Source organism: Tachypleus tridentatus, chromosome 7 (genome assembly GCF_004210375.1).
Source record: "Tachypleus tridentatus isolate NWPU-2018 chromosome 7, ASM421037v1, whole genome shotgun sequence".
NCBI classification, from domain to species: domain Eukaryota; kingdom Metazoa; phylum Arthropoda; class Merostomata; order Xiphosura; family Limulidae; genus Tachypleus; species Tachypleus tridentatus.
The window spans coordinates 77147229-77164379 of record NC_134831.1 but is presented as its reverse complement, the minus strand read 5'-3'; the positions used below and the strand labels follow the sequence as shown (position 1 = coordinate 77164379).

Genomic DNA, 17151 nt, shown 5'->3' with positions numbered 1-17151 from the left:
ATCAGATCTTCAGGAGTATGCTGTTTGGGAGGGTGTTCTTGTACAAATTTTAAGACGTTAATACCTACTTCCACAATGCAACCTGGTGGCTCTGCACCTCTCAACTAGACAGGGTGCTGATGCTTCATCCTTTATTCAGCATATAGCAAGGAGAATTGTCATATCAGGTTCTGGGTGGCTGGTCTGGTAGATTTTATCTAGTGGATGGCTTTAGCTTTTGGATGATGACACCAAACACCGAAATATTGAGTACAATATCACCAACATGGTGAGTTTAACTCAACTTCCCTTAGACGATTTTAGCTCCTTTTCCATTCAGTTAGGCTTTAAAGATGTAGCAGTTCACCTGAGACAAATGGTATCCCAGTGACGTCTGCCAAATATTACGTTATATTACTAGATCTATAAACAATATAATCAAGGCAAAACTGAAAATTCCAAGTCAACCCAACTCTGATTGGTCAGAGGTTCAGCAAGTAATGTAAGGCCTTATTCCAAGAAACATCATCTAGTGGGTGGATAGTGAGTGTCTGGTAAAGCCATTCCTTCTCTACTGTAATAATAATACACATGTCCCAAGTGTTAAAGAATGTCCAATCTGTAGAACTTTGACGGATTGTTTGTTTGTTCTTGAATTTCGCGTAAAGTTATACGAGAGCTATCTGCGCTAGCAGTGTAAGACAAGAGGGAAGGCAGCTAGTCATCACAACCCACCGCCAAGTCTCGGGCTACTCTTTTATCAACGAATAGTGGGATTGATCGTCACGCTATAACGATGTTTGGTGTGATGGGGATTCGATATCGCGACCCTCAGATTACGAGTCGAACGCCCTAACCACCTGACTATGCCGGGCCAGATATCTGCGGTACACTGGCTCCTAGCAACATTAATAAATTATGTAAGGATTTATGACTAAATGTAGTGTAAAAATTAATCTTATCAGACTAGTTTAAGTTCCATAATCATCTCTTTACTCGATCCCATGACACTTATGTTCATCAACAGTGAAAGACTTATTTAATCATATAGGTTTCAGTTGGCAGATAAAATGAAATTGAATATATCAAAATAGTTATAACCTTTTACAAAACAGAAATGTTATCATTAACAAACAAAAACAACACTCTTCAAATATATAAATCGAGGGTATATGTGTGTGTATTGGTTGGCTCTATTAGCATCATAGTTTTATCATGGTAACTGGAAACTGTCCGACGGTGTACGTGGATTATTTTAATATTTTAGCCAAAAGTAAGGGTAAAAAATATACCTTTAAAAAGAGAACATTTCCGCTTTTTTTAAATAGACTCTTGGGTTTGAAATTAAAGACAATTATTTAACCAGTTACAAAAGTCAGTTATTAACCTTTCATGCAACAAGGTATGAAATTGACATCCAATAAGATCACCGGCCCGGCATAGCCAGGTGGGTTAAGGCGTGCGACTCGTAATCCGAGGGTCGCGGGTTCGCATCCCCGTCGCACCAAACATGGTCGCCCTTTCAGCCGTGGGGGCGTTATAATGTGACGGTCAATCCCACTATTCGTTGGTAAAAGAGTAGCCCAAGAGTTGGCGGTGGGTGGTGATGACTAGGTGCCTTCTCTCTAGTCTTACACTGCAAAATTAGGGACGGCTAGCGCAGATAGCCCTCGAGTAGCTTTGCGCGAAATTCTAAACAAACAAACAAATCCAATAAGATTATTAGGGATTTCAAAACATAATAACGAAGGAAGAAAGGAAATGTTATCCTTTATACAATTTTCTCTTTTTAATCTGAAAAAAAAAACGTAAAATAATGAATTTACTGCAGATAAATAGAGGTTAAATACAAAATTTATATATAACAGAAACCTTGGTTGTAAATACTAACAGGGTGAAATATTGAAAAGCATTCACAAATTCAAAACGACAAAGTTTATTTGCCTTAAAATATGTCTTCTTGTGTATTTAAAATTAATTTTTATAATCAGATTACATAAAATAATCGGAATGCAAGATGAAATGTGTATGTGCAAACAAATGCACATGTAACTCGCCATTACATATTAATCAATTTATATTTGTAGTACACGACGTCATAATCCAACAGCAAATCAACATCAATCAACTAAAGCACATTTATGGAATTCAGGAGCCAATCAACAAGTTACACCGATACTAAATCGAAAGATATAAAAAAATAAAGTAATAATGGATAGAAATAAAGAGAAATAGACCTGCTATCACAATCCAGACCCATTCTCGTGCTATCATATATAACACTATATTCGCCTGATTTATTACTGTCCATTACCAAAGCATTTTGCTGTATTAAAACACATCTGTCTTAGTGTACTCTAGGAAGATCCATCAGAGAAAGAGTGGTAATCTACAATCTCACACCGTGGTACAAAACAAAGTTGTCTTAGATTATGTGCAAGATCACAAATTCACTAACGAAATTTCTACAGATATACATCTGGTAATATTTGCCAAGGATTATTTCAACTTGAGTGTTTGGAAAGCAAGAGCTGTTAAGTCCTTCCGGTCAGTTATAATGTCAAAAGTTCCCAGAAGTCAACAGCCAAAATCAATTATCAATTTCTTCTTTTTTTTATTTGACATTAACATCTGTTCTTGCTGTCCTGCAATATCTGTTCCATTGAAATGTCATTACAACCTATAAGATTGATTGAGGAGTTATTTTATGTCGGACCAATATTTTGTAACAAATTATCAATCAACAATTAATACAGTGAATGGTCACATTTCACTTGATGATCCTTCAGTCATCCAACTTTCCTATATTTTAATCAAATAGTTACCCCTTAATATCTAGTAGATGTATTTCTGTGAACCACAAAATTTCATTTCTTTCTTTATTGATTTATCATTTAACTAGCCATACTAACCGTTCTTTAACAGTAAATCCCAAAAATAATAACCAGGTGACCAGTGTCAGCATCTTAAACCACTCTTATAATGGGATTTCCTCATCTGATAACAGATTTCTCACAGACCATCAGATATTTACTGCCTTCACCTTGCACACAATTACTTGAATTCAAGCTTCATGAAAAGTGGTTTAAATTAATATACTATTCAACTATAATTTATGAAGTAATCAGTTCTCAAAAATCTCATTGATGATATAGAACTGTACCTTATTTCTATTGAAGATGATATGGTGAAGTGAGCATTTTAACCACACCTAACACTCAACACAATGCTGAAAAACTGGCTACTGAAGGAGGCTTCCTGATCCATTGAAATTAGGATCTCAAATAGCGCTTTTTATTCTACAGCCAAAACAAAAGAAACGGATTGTGCTAATGTATTCACCAATGGACAAGTTTTTATTTATTTAATAGATCAGTTAATAACAACGGACCTAAACCTATTACCCTTCTCAGGTTTGGCAATAGTACCAGTTATATCCAGGGAAATTCTCTTTAGGATAGAACCTACGTCTCTTTACCAGCATAGTGCCAATTTATACTCTAGATAGTTCGTGTGGTCACTTTGCTGACTGTTTCCACATTCTTGGAATTATGCGCCACTCTCTCTAGTCTCAGACAATGCTTACGTTATGCAATATCTGAATAGTCTCTTGCTTTATAACTTCGTAGTCTACTGACTATGTTAGAAGTTCGCTATTATCCCTCATTGGTTCACAACAACATACATCATATCCTCCTGTATTGGTAACCGACTACATATTTTCCACACTAGCAATACGTTTTACCACTATGTAACAGTTGCCATTCATCACTTTATCTTTCTGCATGGTAAGTAATCAAGGTTATTTATGTATCTATCAGAATGGTCTTGACTACCTATTTGTACTGTCAGCCTACAAACAAAATTGTAACTACTTTTAACGTTTGTTAACAATACCATGGCTTCTATTGCACAGGATTTATGATGTGGGCTTCCATTGAATAGACAATATCATAAGTTACTAAAATAATATGTTCAAATTTTTATGCTTTGGGTTTAGTGTACAATACAACTCTTTCAAATTGTTGTATAACGTACAATCATATCTTCTGGATGTATAATTCATTCTAATATTGACTTTTCTGTCATACAAGTAACGCCAATAATTTCTGGCAAATGCTACAGCCGCAAGCAGTTCATTCTTTGACAAATACTATTGCTATCAGGAGCTGGAAGCTGTTAGCTTACAGTTTGCAAATACACTTCTAAGATCCAAGCTATCTTCTTCCATTTTCCATTTGGTACCATGCTGGAGCCACTCTTGACAACAGTAATCTTTTCGCTATTTATGTTTACTCTGTTTTTGAACACTAAGTAGACCGGTTTCAAATACATTAACAACTGTTCAGCCATGAAACTGCAAATAAAACCAGTATATAGTTCATAAAGATTAGTTATCTAATTGTAAGCTAAATCAGCTCCTTGAAAGTAAGATGTGTATTATACTGGCTTAATGTAAGAAGTTTGAGATCTACTTTCATCATCTAATTACACTTGCCAGTAGCCAGGTTTATCAGACTGAATCAACAGAAATCCTTTCATATAGATCCACATATTCATCTGTACGAATAGAAGACATCAACACTTCCCACAGCATTCACTCGCCTAAACTCAACCTTAGGTTTCCTTCTATCTTATTTTCCCTTTGATAAGTTTCTTTGAATGTGTAATAATAGTACTCAGTTCAACGAAACAAAAAATTGCAGATGGATTAAAGGATGATATTTATCTAACTATTATATAAAAACAAAATATGTATCTTATTAAAACGGGATAAAATTAAACCAACTTATAAGAAAGAGAAAAATCAGATAGAATCCAACAAAGAAGTTATTTATATACTCTTCAAAACAAGAAACGCAAAAGGGATATTTTTGTTATTTCAAAGAGAAATATATGTAATAACGTTACAAGCTCAGAGTATGTGATGTTACACGTGTTAAGACACTGATTGTCAGACCAAAATGACAATAAAAGTTGTGCACTTTGAAAACAGAGGAAAACATCGGATTTTTCGCCAAAACGCATGCGTGTCCAATAAATTTGTTTGAGAGATCTGCATGTTCTGCAAGTACAAAATGTGCAAAATCCCTATAAAAGTGACGGGTTCTCGGTTTCCATAGCTCAGTGTTAAGCCACCGACACGCAATACAGTTACGCCAAGACTGACTGAAGCACAACGCAACAACGCCATTAGTCGATTGAAAGCAGGCGAATCTCGATCAGATATTGCCAGAGCTGTGAATGTTCACCCAAGCACCATCACAAGGCTATGGAATCGTCACCAACAACATGGATCAACTCGTGACCGTCCACGATCTGGCATACCTCGTGTGACCACGCCCGCACAAGATCGCAACATCCGGTTACGTCACCTTCGGGATAGGACCACCACTGCGACGTCTACTGCCTCAGCCATACCAAAGCTGCGTAGGATTTCCGATCAGACCGTATGCAACCGTCTACGAGATTCTTAGGCCCCATGTGCAACCCATCATGGTGAACGTCAACGACGTTTTTCAACATGACAACGCCCGTCCTCACACAGCCCGACTCACCACTGTCTTCTTGAGACACCACAACATCAACGTTCTTCCCTGGCCCTCCAGATCACCAGATTTAAACCCCATCGCACATCTTTGGGATGAGTTGGACCGACGTCTGCGACGGCGACAACCTCAACCGCAGACTCTACCTCAGCTTGCAGCAGCTTTGCAGGCTGAGTGGACAGCCATTCCACAGGATGTGATTCGTCATCTCATCGCTTCCATGGGCAGGAGATGCCAAGCAGTTATTGATGCTCACGGGGGGGCATACTCGTTATTGACGTTGAGTGACGTTAACCTTCACCTAGTAAGCGTGGACTTCGCCTTTGCAGACTTTGAATGTTCAGCAGTGAATGTGCAAAGTTTCACACATGTCATACAGAACTACCCGGAATAAACTTGTTAACAATTTGTCTCCCATATTGCCTTTTGCGTTTCTTTTTTTGAAGAGTATATTTTGTTTTCGTAATAATTTTTATTCTTGTTAAATTGTTTGCTTGTTAAGTACAAAGCTACAGAATGGTCTATCTGTGTATTGAAAAAAAATTAGTGTTGTAAACATTCAAAATTTCCACTGAGCTACCGGATGGCTATATTAGTCAAACAACAACTCTTTCAATTAAAGGTAAGGACCATAAAGGCTATTGCCATCGATAGGAAGTTCAAAAATCGTATTTAGCGTTTAAGTCTTCATACTATCAACCATATATTTAACTTTGATCAATCAAAAAATTATTTCACATTCCAGATTTTTCCCATCAACATTAGAGAATCGACAAAAATATTTAAAAAGAAAGCCTGCTCACTTATATATTGGATTTGAGCTCAATATTATTTCGAAGTCTAAACATTCAACAACAAAAAATTTAGATTTTGCACTGTCTTGCTGACAGTAAACCTTGCCCCTTCTAGAGTAGTTTTAAATCTAAACATGCAAGATGCTGAGAACAGTCTTATTCTGTTCCTTCAGTAGGTGTTTTTTTAATTTCTTTGTTAATTATGTGATTATTTTTGCATTATTATGCTAGTGTCATTCATTTGTTGTTGTTGTGTTTTTTTGTTACAAAATTCCAGCTTATTCTAGATTGTCCAAGTCTCAGTTTCACCTTACTTATAATAAGGTTGACACGTTGATTTTGGCTTTATTGTCCAAACGAAATAGTATTGTTTAAACATAAAATTGTTGGTGTGTCTTCAACGCTACAGAAAGATAGTTCTGTATTTAACACATGGTGAAATAGCATACGGTACGAAAGTACCAAAATGCAAAGTACTGAATGAATTGGTAAACTTTTTCCTGTTCAAAATATTATTGAAAATATCATGAAGGTTTATTTTTTAAAGTAATGATGCTTTTACTTTAGAGAATAACTTCAAAATTTTACAAGTTTCAAAACTGGTTCTAGTTTAGATCTTGAAATGTTTAACAGTTTTCAAAATTGTGAAACCATCTAATTTCGGTACAAATATCGAGGGTTTTTCTCAAGTTTTCCGTTATTTTATTACAAAATAAACATGATATTTTACTTATTGGTTTTAAATCTCAAAAGATTTAAACTTAAATCAAAATTTCAATGTTGGTTTTGACGTAGAAGTCATCTAGATCCTCCGTGGACAGAGACTGACTTTCTGGTCACAGTGTGTTAGACTGAATACGAGGATCTATGGTTTGCACTCCCTTGCCGTCTAAGACATGTTTTGTGTTTTGGGGCTGGATCTTCTTTATAGTAATAATGATCAAATCCAATATTTTGGTTACAGTAGTCCAAAAGCTGGTTGTGGGTGCTGCTGATTATGCCTTCTCTCCGTCTGTCTGGTGTACCAGTCAAAATTAGAACAGTTAGCCGGATAGGATTTGTGTAGCCCGCTACTAATTTCCGAAACAAACATCTACCACTACTGTAAAAATTAGCCACTCGTTCCGTTTTGATGACCTGTTCAGGAGATACTTAAAATACCGTTTCGATAAACAATCCGAGTCATCCCTACATGAGCAGTGCTGCCGCCTACCTGGTACTACGTCATCAAAATATTATAATACTGTAATATTTACAAACATTACCAGAACTTGTGACTCATTCATTACATAGATATTGTAGTAAAAAGTGTGAATTTGTTTTTCTTTCTTCTGCTCTTTTTTAAAGTACTAACTCAAAAACCAAAACACTGGTTTCAGCCAATTTCACTGAGGTGACATAAATATTCATAAGTATCATTAAAAAATAGTAGTGTTATCATAACTCCTTGAAACTTTCTTACAGAAACTTGGTGTTTATTTAAAAAACCTTAACTATATAGCGAAACAGGAATTATCAGCCAATGATAGATAAACAATAAATAATACAGTTGAAATCTCATTGTATTTAAAGCTTGATTATTGAAACACTAAATTAAAAACAACAACAACGAACAAACAAACAAGTATAAAAAACGTTTCGAAAAGGATGCAAATGTATGGATGACTGACATCAACAAGCCTTTAAAAACAATACAAACAAGATAGTAGGGACTGTATTTGTATTATTCCCACATAATAACACAGGCAAGAACTTAGATACAGCAGTATACATAACTATTTAAGTCACAACTGAATTTAACTTATCCTACTTTTGTCTTTTAACGTTCTACAACACTGTGCTTGTGTTATTGTGAATGGATGATGCAAGTGTCATTCCTTGTATATTGTTTGCATTGTTTTTGAAAGATTGATATAATTCATTCGTATATTTACATCCTTGTTCTGTTTTACTGTACTTGTAAACACAGACTGAATTATACGTTAACAAAATGTTTTTATAAAAATGTGGAGTCGTCAATTAAACCTACGATAAACAAACATTCTGTAAATATGTATACATTGTGTTAATCCTAATCATTGATGATCACGTATAATTTACATAACTGCTGGACCATAAAATATATTACACCTCCTGGTCTATAAATACAAACTTTCATGTAGTATTAGCAGTCAAAGTAACACTGAAGATCAAAAGCTAAGGTTTGGGGAAAACTATTAACATTAATGGCAGGCTTGTTAGTAGCTCTTTCATTGACATTATTATACGTAAACATCTCCTTCATACTCAGGTTTATTTTACAGATAAATACTTAAAACCAAAAATAACATGAAACTGTTGGTAAACTTTAAATACCTTTTCTTGTAGGTGATACAAACTACCAAACTTACATGACCGTGGTCTAGATAGTTACATATATGTGATCACGTCAATTGTCTAGAAAAGGAATTGTATGTGGCCACGTCAATAGAAGACTTCGTGTATGCGTTTTTGGTAGTCACAGATGTCATGCATTCTTGATGATTAGTGTATTTCAAGGATTCACCAACAACGTATTCCAACAATTCATTCCAACAACTGTTTTAAGTATTTACATAATATATTCACAAAATAGGTTGTATTCTAAGAAACCAGCACACTAACGTCCAATCAAGCATGCACAAAATAAGAAAAAAATGCTTAACAGTATAGTCTTTTGTCAGTCGTTACACTCCAGGAGTCATTCTTTTTAACTTCAAATTACCATCGCTTGTTTATCTTTGTCTTCGCAGCCATAATAAAACCCTTGGTAAAAAGTGCACAAAACAAATAAACTCCATTTACCGCTTTGGCAAGTATTTATGCTGGGTGAATGAACGTCGTCTTGGAGTGCTGCGCTTTAAGCACATCTCTGTTAAACACAATTTTTTCACTAACCCACCCATAAAAACAAGTTCTTGTTCACGATAAGGAGACAGTAAGCATAAACTGCAAATGTCTTTTGATAGCTCGACTTTTTTATTTTTCATGAAATCTATAGTTATGAAACCCTAACTGGAAGTTCTCCGAATAACTAGTGATGAGAGGAACAGTAGGAGAAATGAAATTCGAATTACGTCTTCATTAGGGCCAATTTAGCCAGGTGGTTATGGTACTCGACTAGTAATTCGAGGGTCCATGATTCGAATCCCGGCCCACCAAAACAGTCATGGAGGCGCTAAAATGTTACGGTCAATACCACTATTCGTTGGTAAAAGAGTAGCCCAAGAGTTGTCGGTGTTTGGTGATGACTAGCTGCCTTCCTTCTAGACTTGCACTCCTAAATTAGGGCCGGCTAGCACAAATAGTCCTCATGTAGCTTTGCGCGAAATTCAGAACAAACCAAACAAACTTTCTTCAAGTCTCGAGAGAGGTAACGGAAATTTAAAGGAAAAAACTCTTAACATTGTCTTCAGCTGCTTATTCCACAACATTGTCCTGAAGAGTACGCAGCAATTCCTTTTAAACAATAGATCTTACAAAGTTGTGAACAATGTGTTGTAATCCATATACAATTCTTTTTGAAGAATTTCAGTGATTACCATAACTGAAACGTTATTTCCATAAATGCAAACCCATGAATCTGTATCAAATGATCCCAAGTGTAGCGGCGTATGGTGAATCGATGAATTTATTCACGAATATTTTTAAGATATCACATAAACGTTTCCCCTTGAACCTTCCCAAAGTTTGTCTTCAGTTTCATAGTCTTTATTTCTATGTTTGTCTATTATTTTAAATAATTAATATTGTCATGTCTTTTTTTCCGACAACTCGCACAAACGACTTCATTACCTTATAACAGTGGTTCCCAACCAGTTGTGCGAGATAGCGTTCCAGGGAATGCGAGATAACATTTGTTTAGGCCACCTTCACCTTTATTCTTAAATAAATAATTACTGTGAGGGGTGCGAGAACATATTAAAATTTTTTAGGGGTGCGGGGCATAAAAAAAGGTTGGGAACCACTGCCTTATAATATACTTGGCAAACAACATAGCATCAACTATAATGAACTAATAAAATCAGGAACACAAAACAGTAATAAATATAACACACAATATCATAAACAATTATATCAGTTGTAGAAACCGGATGAACGCGTGTCTTTACCTCAGTCTGGACCTACATCTAGGGATTTCTTTCTAGAGTGATTTTATCCTTCCATCTATTGCACATTGCACCGTTAAGTCTTTAAGTGTGACACATTTGTGTTGTTTTGTTAGTTTGTTTGTTTTTATCTTGCCTGAAAAGTTGCCCTACATTGTGTGCGTGCTAATATGTCAGTGTCACTTGCTCTTTCCAAACCGATAAGCAACACGGCAGTACTTTAATATGTCAGTGTCACCTGCTCTTACCAAACCGATAAGCAACACGACACTACTTTAATATGTCAGTGTCACCTGCTCTTACCAAACCGATAAGCAACACGACAGTACTTTAATATGTCAGTGTCACCTGCTCTTACCAAACCGATAAGCAACACGACAGTACTTTAATATGTCAGTGTCACCTGCTCTTACCAAACCGATAAGCAACACGACAGTACTTTAATATGTCAGTGTCACCTGCTCTTACCAAACCGATAAGCAACACGACAGTACTTTAATATGTCAGTATCACCTGCTCTTACCAAACCGATAAGCAACACGACAGTACTTTAATATGTCAGTGTCACCTGCTCTTACCAAACCGATAAGCAACACGACACTACTTTAATATGTCAGTGTCACCTGCTCTTACCAAACCGATAAGCAACACGACAGTACTTTAATATGTCAGTGTCACCTGCTCTTACCAAACCGATAAGCAACACGACAGTACTTTAATATGTCAGTGTCACCTGCTCTTACCAAACCGATAAGCAACACGACAGTACTTTAATATGTCAGTATCACCTGCTCTTACCAAACCGATAAGCAACACGACAGTACTTTAATATGTCAGTGTCACCTGCTCTTTCCAAACCGATAAGCAACACGACAGTACTTTAATATGCGAATAAGGCTTGTTGCTTGTAAACAGGTATGCAAAAGCAAAAACCTCAAACGAACAACCCAACTTGGGAAGTTATTTTTAAACAATAAATTTAATAAGCTGCTTGTTTGTGCAATGTAGAATTAAACTGAGAATAGGCGTAGAAATTTGTTGACTTTCTGAAATTTAGATTTTCTTAAATAACATCTCCATTTAAGTCTGTCAACAAATGCATGCTTTGATATGAAAGAATACAAGTCGTTTATAATATATCTAAAAGAGAGAAATGTCCACTCTCCAACAAATCAAGCATTGAAATTAAAATCTCAATTTACAAAGCTTTGTCTACAGAATCTCGCTTCTTACGTAAATCGAGGCAGAAAAACAACGTAGAATTCCTTACACACTTAAATAGACAAAAATAACTCAAGACGTTATCACGTTTAATTTATTAAAATGGCTGAAAAGTTCACTTAATGCTTTAAAAATATTCTAAACTTAAATTACAATAATATAAACATCAATGTTACTGATGTTCAAGTTTAAGTAGTTTTTGCAAAAAAAAAAAACTATAGTTACCAGACGATCCCCTGTCTCACTAATACACACAGACACACACTTGTGACTGTAACTTTATTAATGTTTTATTGCTTCATTCACGTGGTTTTAAGCATATGTTGCTCTACCTCATTTTTTTCCCATAACCCCTTTCGTAACATATCAACAGCTGTTTAATTTTCAACCAGTTATTTGATTAGTAGGACTGAAAACATTGATTTTATTAAAATACAGCCAAGTTGAATTTGTATATTTAGCTTTTATTGTTGTTTCCTACACTAGCGTTACCATGATCCACAATAGTAGTTCATAATATGGATCGCATAGGCATTTACTCAAAACTCGTAAAATTCGGACAAAAATATACTTATTTTTGAAACAACACTAAAAGTCTAAAGCCTTCCCTTTCAACAGTTAATACCACCCAAACTTTAATGATAAATAAAATAAGCGATTTCACGATTACTATTATTATTATTATTATTATTATTATTATTATTATTATTATTACACAAAAATCAAAATTATCACACTTCACGTTATTATTCATATTGTTGTTTCGCAGACCTACAGGAAATTCGTCTGGGTATATTGCACCAATGTCCGTGACCTATTTAAAAGTTGGTTTATAAATATACCCTGCAATATAAGTGGCTGTCCCTATCTATACTCAATGCTTGGTAGGCACGTGTTTACATTAAACCTCAGGCTTAAAGCAATCTATCTGGCTCAGTAAACTTTGTTGGATGGGAAAATCAACGTAGCAGTAAACTACTGACAAGCATGTAAGATTCGAATGCGTTGATAAAATTTACTCTCCATAAATCGGAATCAAAATATAAAGAAACAAAATTAATAAAAAATTGTTATTCTAAAAAGTGGAATAGGGACTGTCACAAAAATAAAATAGTACAGAAACAAGTACGGTAAAGATAGTCAAAATAGAGATCTATAGCTTGAGAAAATGATGTAGACACTACTTGCAGCATATCTCTTTATTTTACAGTACTTATCAATTTTAGTCAAAATAGGAATTTATCACTTGAGAAAATAATGCTTACACTATTTCCAATCTAGTTAGTTTACTTCTCTTATAGTCCCTAGTTGTAGGCTTAAAAATATAATACTTTCATTTTGAATCAATGTAGTTCTGATTATCCCTATTTCCCCTTTTGAAATTAACAGTTTTTACTATACCTGTGGTCCGGCATGGCCAGGTGAGTTAAAGCGTTGGACTCGTAATCCGAGGGTCACGGGTTCGAATCCCGGTCGCACCAAACATGCTCGCCCTCTCAGTTGTGGGGGCGTTATAATGTGACGCTCAATCCCATTATTCGTTAGTAAAAGAGTAGCCCAAGAGTTGGCGATGGATGGTGATGACTAGCTGCCTTCCCTCTAGTCTTACATTGCTTAATTAGGGACGACTAGCACAGATAGCCCTTGAGTAGCTTTGCGCGAAATTCAAACAAACAATACTAAACCTGTCCATGTCACACATGACTTTACTAGCATCACAAACAAGCACAGTCGCATACACAAGAGACTATACAAACATTACAAGCACAGTTACGCATGGTTATGATTATACTACAAACACACAGTTTAAGTCATGACTGTACTAACACTACAAACACAGATAGGTGGCGTTTCCAACATGCAGTTTTCGATTCTGGAGGTAATGTATTATGAGGCATAACGAACATTTAAGTATTATATTTGTTAGTTTTAATTAGAAACTTATATTTAAACAATTTTGAACAAAGCTTAACTCATTCTACAACTAGTTTTTCATTATGCGTATATTAAGGTACAAGTTATTTATAAACGGGGCTAATACTCCTACGTCTAACAGTAATTAACTCTTTCAAAAATCTTAAAGAATGCCAACCTCCCCGAATCCTGTAAGGCGTCCTTCATGTGGAAGCTTGGAATGTTGTACCAACGGTAGACTGTTACTCTTGTCCATAACCTGTCTTGGGCTACGCTGGTGGCTTTGACAATAGCAACAAGAACATTGACAATGTTCGTTCTTCACGTTAATGTTACCATAGCCTGTCGAGGTATTGGTGTGATGATGCGAGTTGGTACAATAACGACAACAAGAATCTTCTCCATTTGCACCGTGTTCATGGACTTCTGATGGGAAAGTTTTACGATATCTGGAGGTGAATTTCCCATTCTGCTCGCTAGTCGAAGCTGCATCAAGCTGGTAGGAGGATCCTTTATTCCAAGGAAGGCTAAACTTCCGCATGACTCACTGGTAGTGTTCAGGCAACATCGTCACCACAAATAAATAATGACTTCAAACTCGCCACAGTTGATGTGAGAGAGTATTAGTCAAGGTGTGCCACGTGATCAGTACATTAGGACAGCTCCAAGTGTACTGATGGAAGAAAGTAACTAACACAGAACGGTTAAGCCAACACCTCACGTTATATCTAAATGCGCCTTAAGTACTACTTTGTTGCTGGTAATATCAGTGTCAAGGTTCAGAGCGAAATTTCCCGTTAAAGGTATCTCTCGCCAACAGCCATACGTTGCACCTGTTATTGAAGTAAAAGTGTGCGTAAACATTATAAGAATCCCACTCTCTATGTTACGAGTCGAGCTGATAGTAAAGGTTTAGGATTCACAGCATTGTCTTTTATCGGGAGTTACATCTCTTGTATCGATACTCATTCTGAATATCATGAATATTATCAGAAACTATGACCTTATATAGACATGTTACAGTGTTGCTATCTCTAGTCATAATAACGGTAAAAGAAGTTCCACTGGCCTTGAAACGACTTCGATAGACCTTCTACATATACTTCTATTATGTACAAACACTAGTGCCACAGCAGTCAGCGGGGAAGGGGAGGCCATACGTGCAAATTGATAGTGTAAAGCGCAAAAGGCATACCGTTAAAATATCTGTAAACTAAGCCTAGACTACAGTAAGTCTTTATGTTACGGTTATAACACGTATGTACACTGGAAATCCCACACTCGCGTTTCATAATAGTATTTTTTTACTTTTCCACATAGAAAACTAAGCAGTGTTTCACAACAACACTGTGAAGTCACGTGTTTAAAAAAAAACACGATCTTAGCTAGTTTGGAAAATGATCTGAAATTCGAATACATATTTTGTGAGTGATATCATATCCACATATTAACAATAATGGATAATTATATTCACGTTTAAGCGCGTTTAAACCTGACAGCAACAACAACTGTCAAACACAACGGTAAACACACACACACGCACATGAGTGCGCGCTCTCATCTCTCTAAAAACTAAACAACGAATTATTAGTTTAAAAAGGAGAGGGGTAAGTCACAATAAGATGATTATAGGTGATGTGACTTTGCACTGAATGAAGGGTTGCTTGTTAATAGTGCACTGCCGACATCAGCACTGCGTGTTGCAAGGTTGTATTCAATACCGAACAGTATTTAAAAAAGTTAAGAACTCATAATAAAACATTCTAACTTCTACTTTTAAGCGTTTTAACACAGTAGTAAACACTAGTTAATCACGTATTTTGTAGTATATTTTACGGGAAATTAATAATGCTGACTGCAGCCACTTCTAATTTTGAGCTACTGACCAGAGAGAGGCAGTCAGTCAGCAGCACCCACCTCCACGCTAAGTGTTTAACTTTTAACTATCACTTTAATAACGCGCCAAAAGGTTAAAGCGCGAATAACATTTTGTAGTATCGCACGGATTTGAACTCGGCTCGCCAGCTCCGAAGTCCAATGTCTACTACAAGGGCAGCTCGCAGAGAAACGTGCATCATATACTAACATGCTTCTTGGTGACACAGTGTGACTTCATGATACGTCTCTTGGTCGTTTCTCCTGTAATTTGCGGCTACTATCCGATAGATTAAATAAATCAATGTATCCGAAAATATCAAATTATTCTTTTCAAGAATGTACCATACGACGAGATGGTTCCAAGTCATACATAAAAGGACCAAGCTATGACTGGCCACATCATCAATAGAAATCCCAATAGTTAATGACAGAACTTCCTGTTGCGTAACTAGTGGGTCTGTTTATCATGTTTTTTTTTATTCGTGCGTCATCACATTTATATTTCAGACCAGAACACAAGAGATTTTCAATAAATACTAGAACTTCAGCATATCATCACCAGTCGTCATTATTCTCTTGATTACCTACATGTACAAGGTTCCGAGAAGTTCTTCATACAATCTGTATTGTCGCTATAGCTGCAATAACAATAGGGCTTTTAGACAACCTCTGTTCCAGCAAGTTTAGCTACGAATCATTAAACTGCTGTGTCGACACCTCAAAATAGGTTTGGTGATGACAAGGACAACAGTGACAACCGTTGTAGTCTTCTGACAGATCAGAAGACCAAGAATAAGGCCTTCCACATCAAATAGACAATGAAGAAAGGTTGCATAACTTGATTTTAGAGTAAAAAAAGAAGAAAGAAACAGCAAACTGATGTGTATAACCGTCACCGGTGAAATCACTTGGAAAACACGTCTCTCTTTGATTGCTCACAAATCCCGACAGAAGTACGTTACTATCTTATGTTTATTTTTGTTTCTGAATTTCACGAAAAGCTACACGAGGGCTATCTGCGTTAGCCGTCCCTATTTAGCAGTGTAAGACCAGAAGAAAGGCAACTAGTCATTACCACCCACTGCCAATTCTTGGGCTTTTCTTTTACCAACGAATAGTGGGATTGACCGTAACATTATAACGCCCTTACGGCTGAAAGGGCGAGAATGTTTGGTACGACGGGGATTCGAACCCGCGAATCTCGGATTACGAGTTGAGTGCCTTGACCACCTGGACATCCGGGGCCTACTGTCATATGAATTACATATTTTGACATATCAGATTCCCGATTCTTCCAACGGTATATGCAAAGCCTGCTAGAAAAAAACAAACAAACCAGTATTTCTTGTTTCTTGTTATGCGATAACCGAACCCCAGATCCAAAGTCCAACACGCTAAATAACGAGCCATGCTCAGCCCTCTTGTACGATGTTGGCGTATCACTCACTGCTCTCTTCAATCAACCCTAAAGAAACAAAAGCGCTCGTCATTGAGAACAAGTGTGTAAAGTGTACCATTAACAAAACGAGTAACAGTAGATGAACTCTGTAAAACTCGCATTGTTCACTTATACCGTGCTACCAGTTATAAAGTGCGCAAATGTTTTACTGTAGTTGAAAATTAAGTCAATTGATATAAAAACAAAACAAAAAGTTATTAAGGTTTAGCCAACCTACAGTAGTACCCTTT

The 17151-nt window shown here is 36.2% G+C and overlaps 1 protein-coding gene across 3 annotated transcripts in view; it reads right to left on the bottom strand.

The window, feature by feature from the left end:
* The window catches only part of LOC143256025 (triple functional domain protein-like), a 79914-nt gene that overhangs the window by 58090 nt on the left and 4673 nt on the right, over positions 1–17151 (bottom strand). Inside the window, exon 1 of one of the 3 annotated variants that reach the window (XM_076512597.1) lies at positions 13763–14478. The exons of 1 other annotated variant lie outside the window; for it this stretch is intronic. In XM_076512597.1, the coding sequence (XP_076368712.1) occupies positions 13763–14125 (363 nt within the window). In that variant the 5' untranslated portion in view covers positions 14126–14478. Of the gene's footprint in view, positions 1–13762; positions 14479–17151 lie in introns of those variants that run through there. One more of the 3 variants, XM_076512594.1, reaches the window with a different exon arrangement.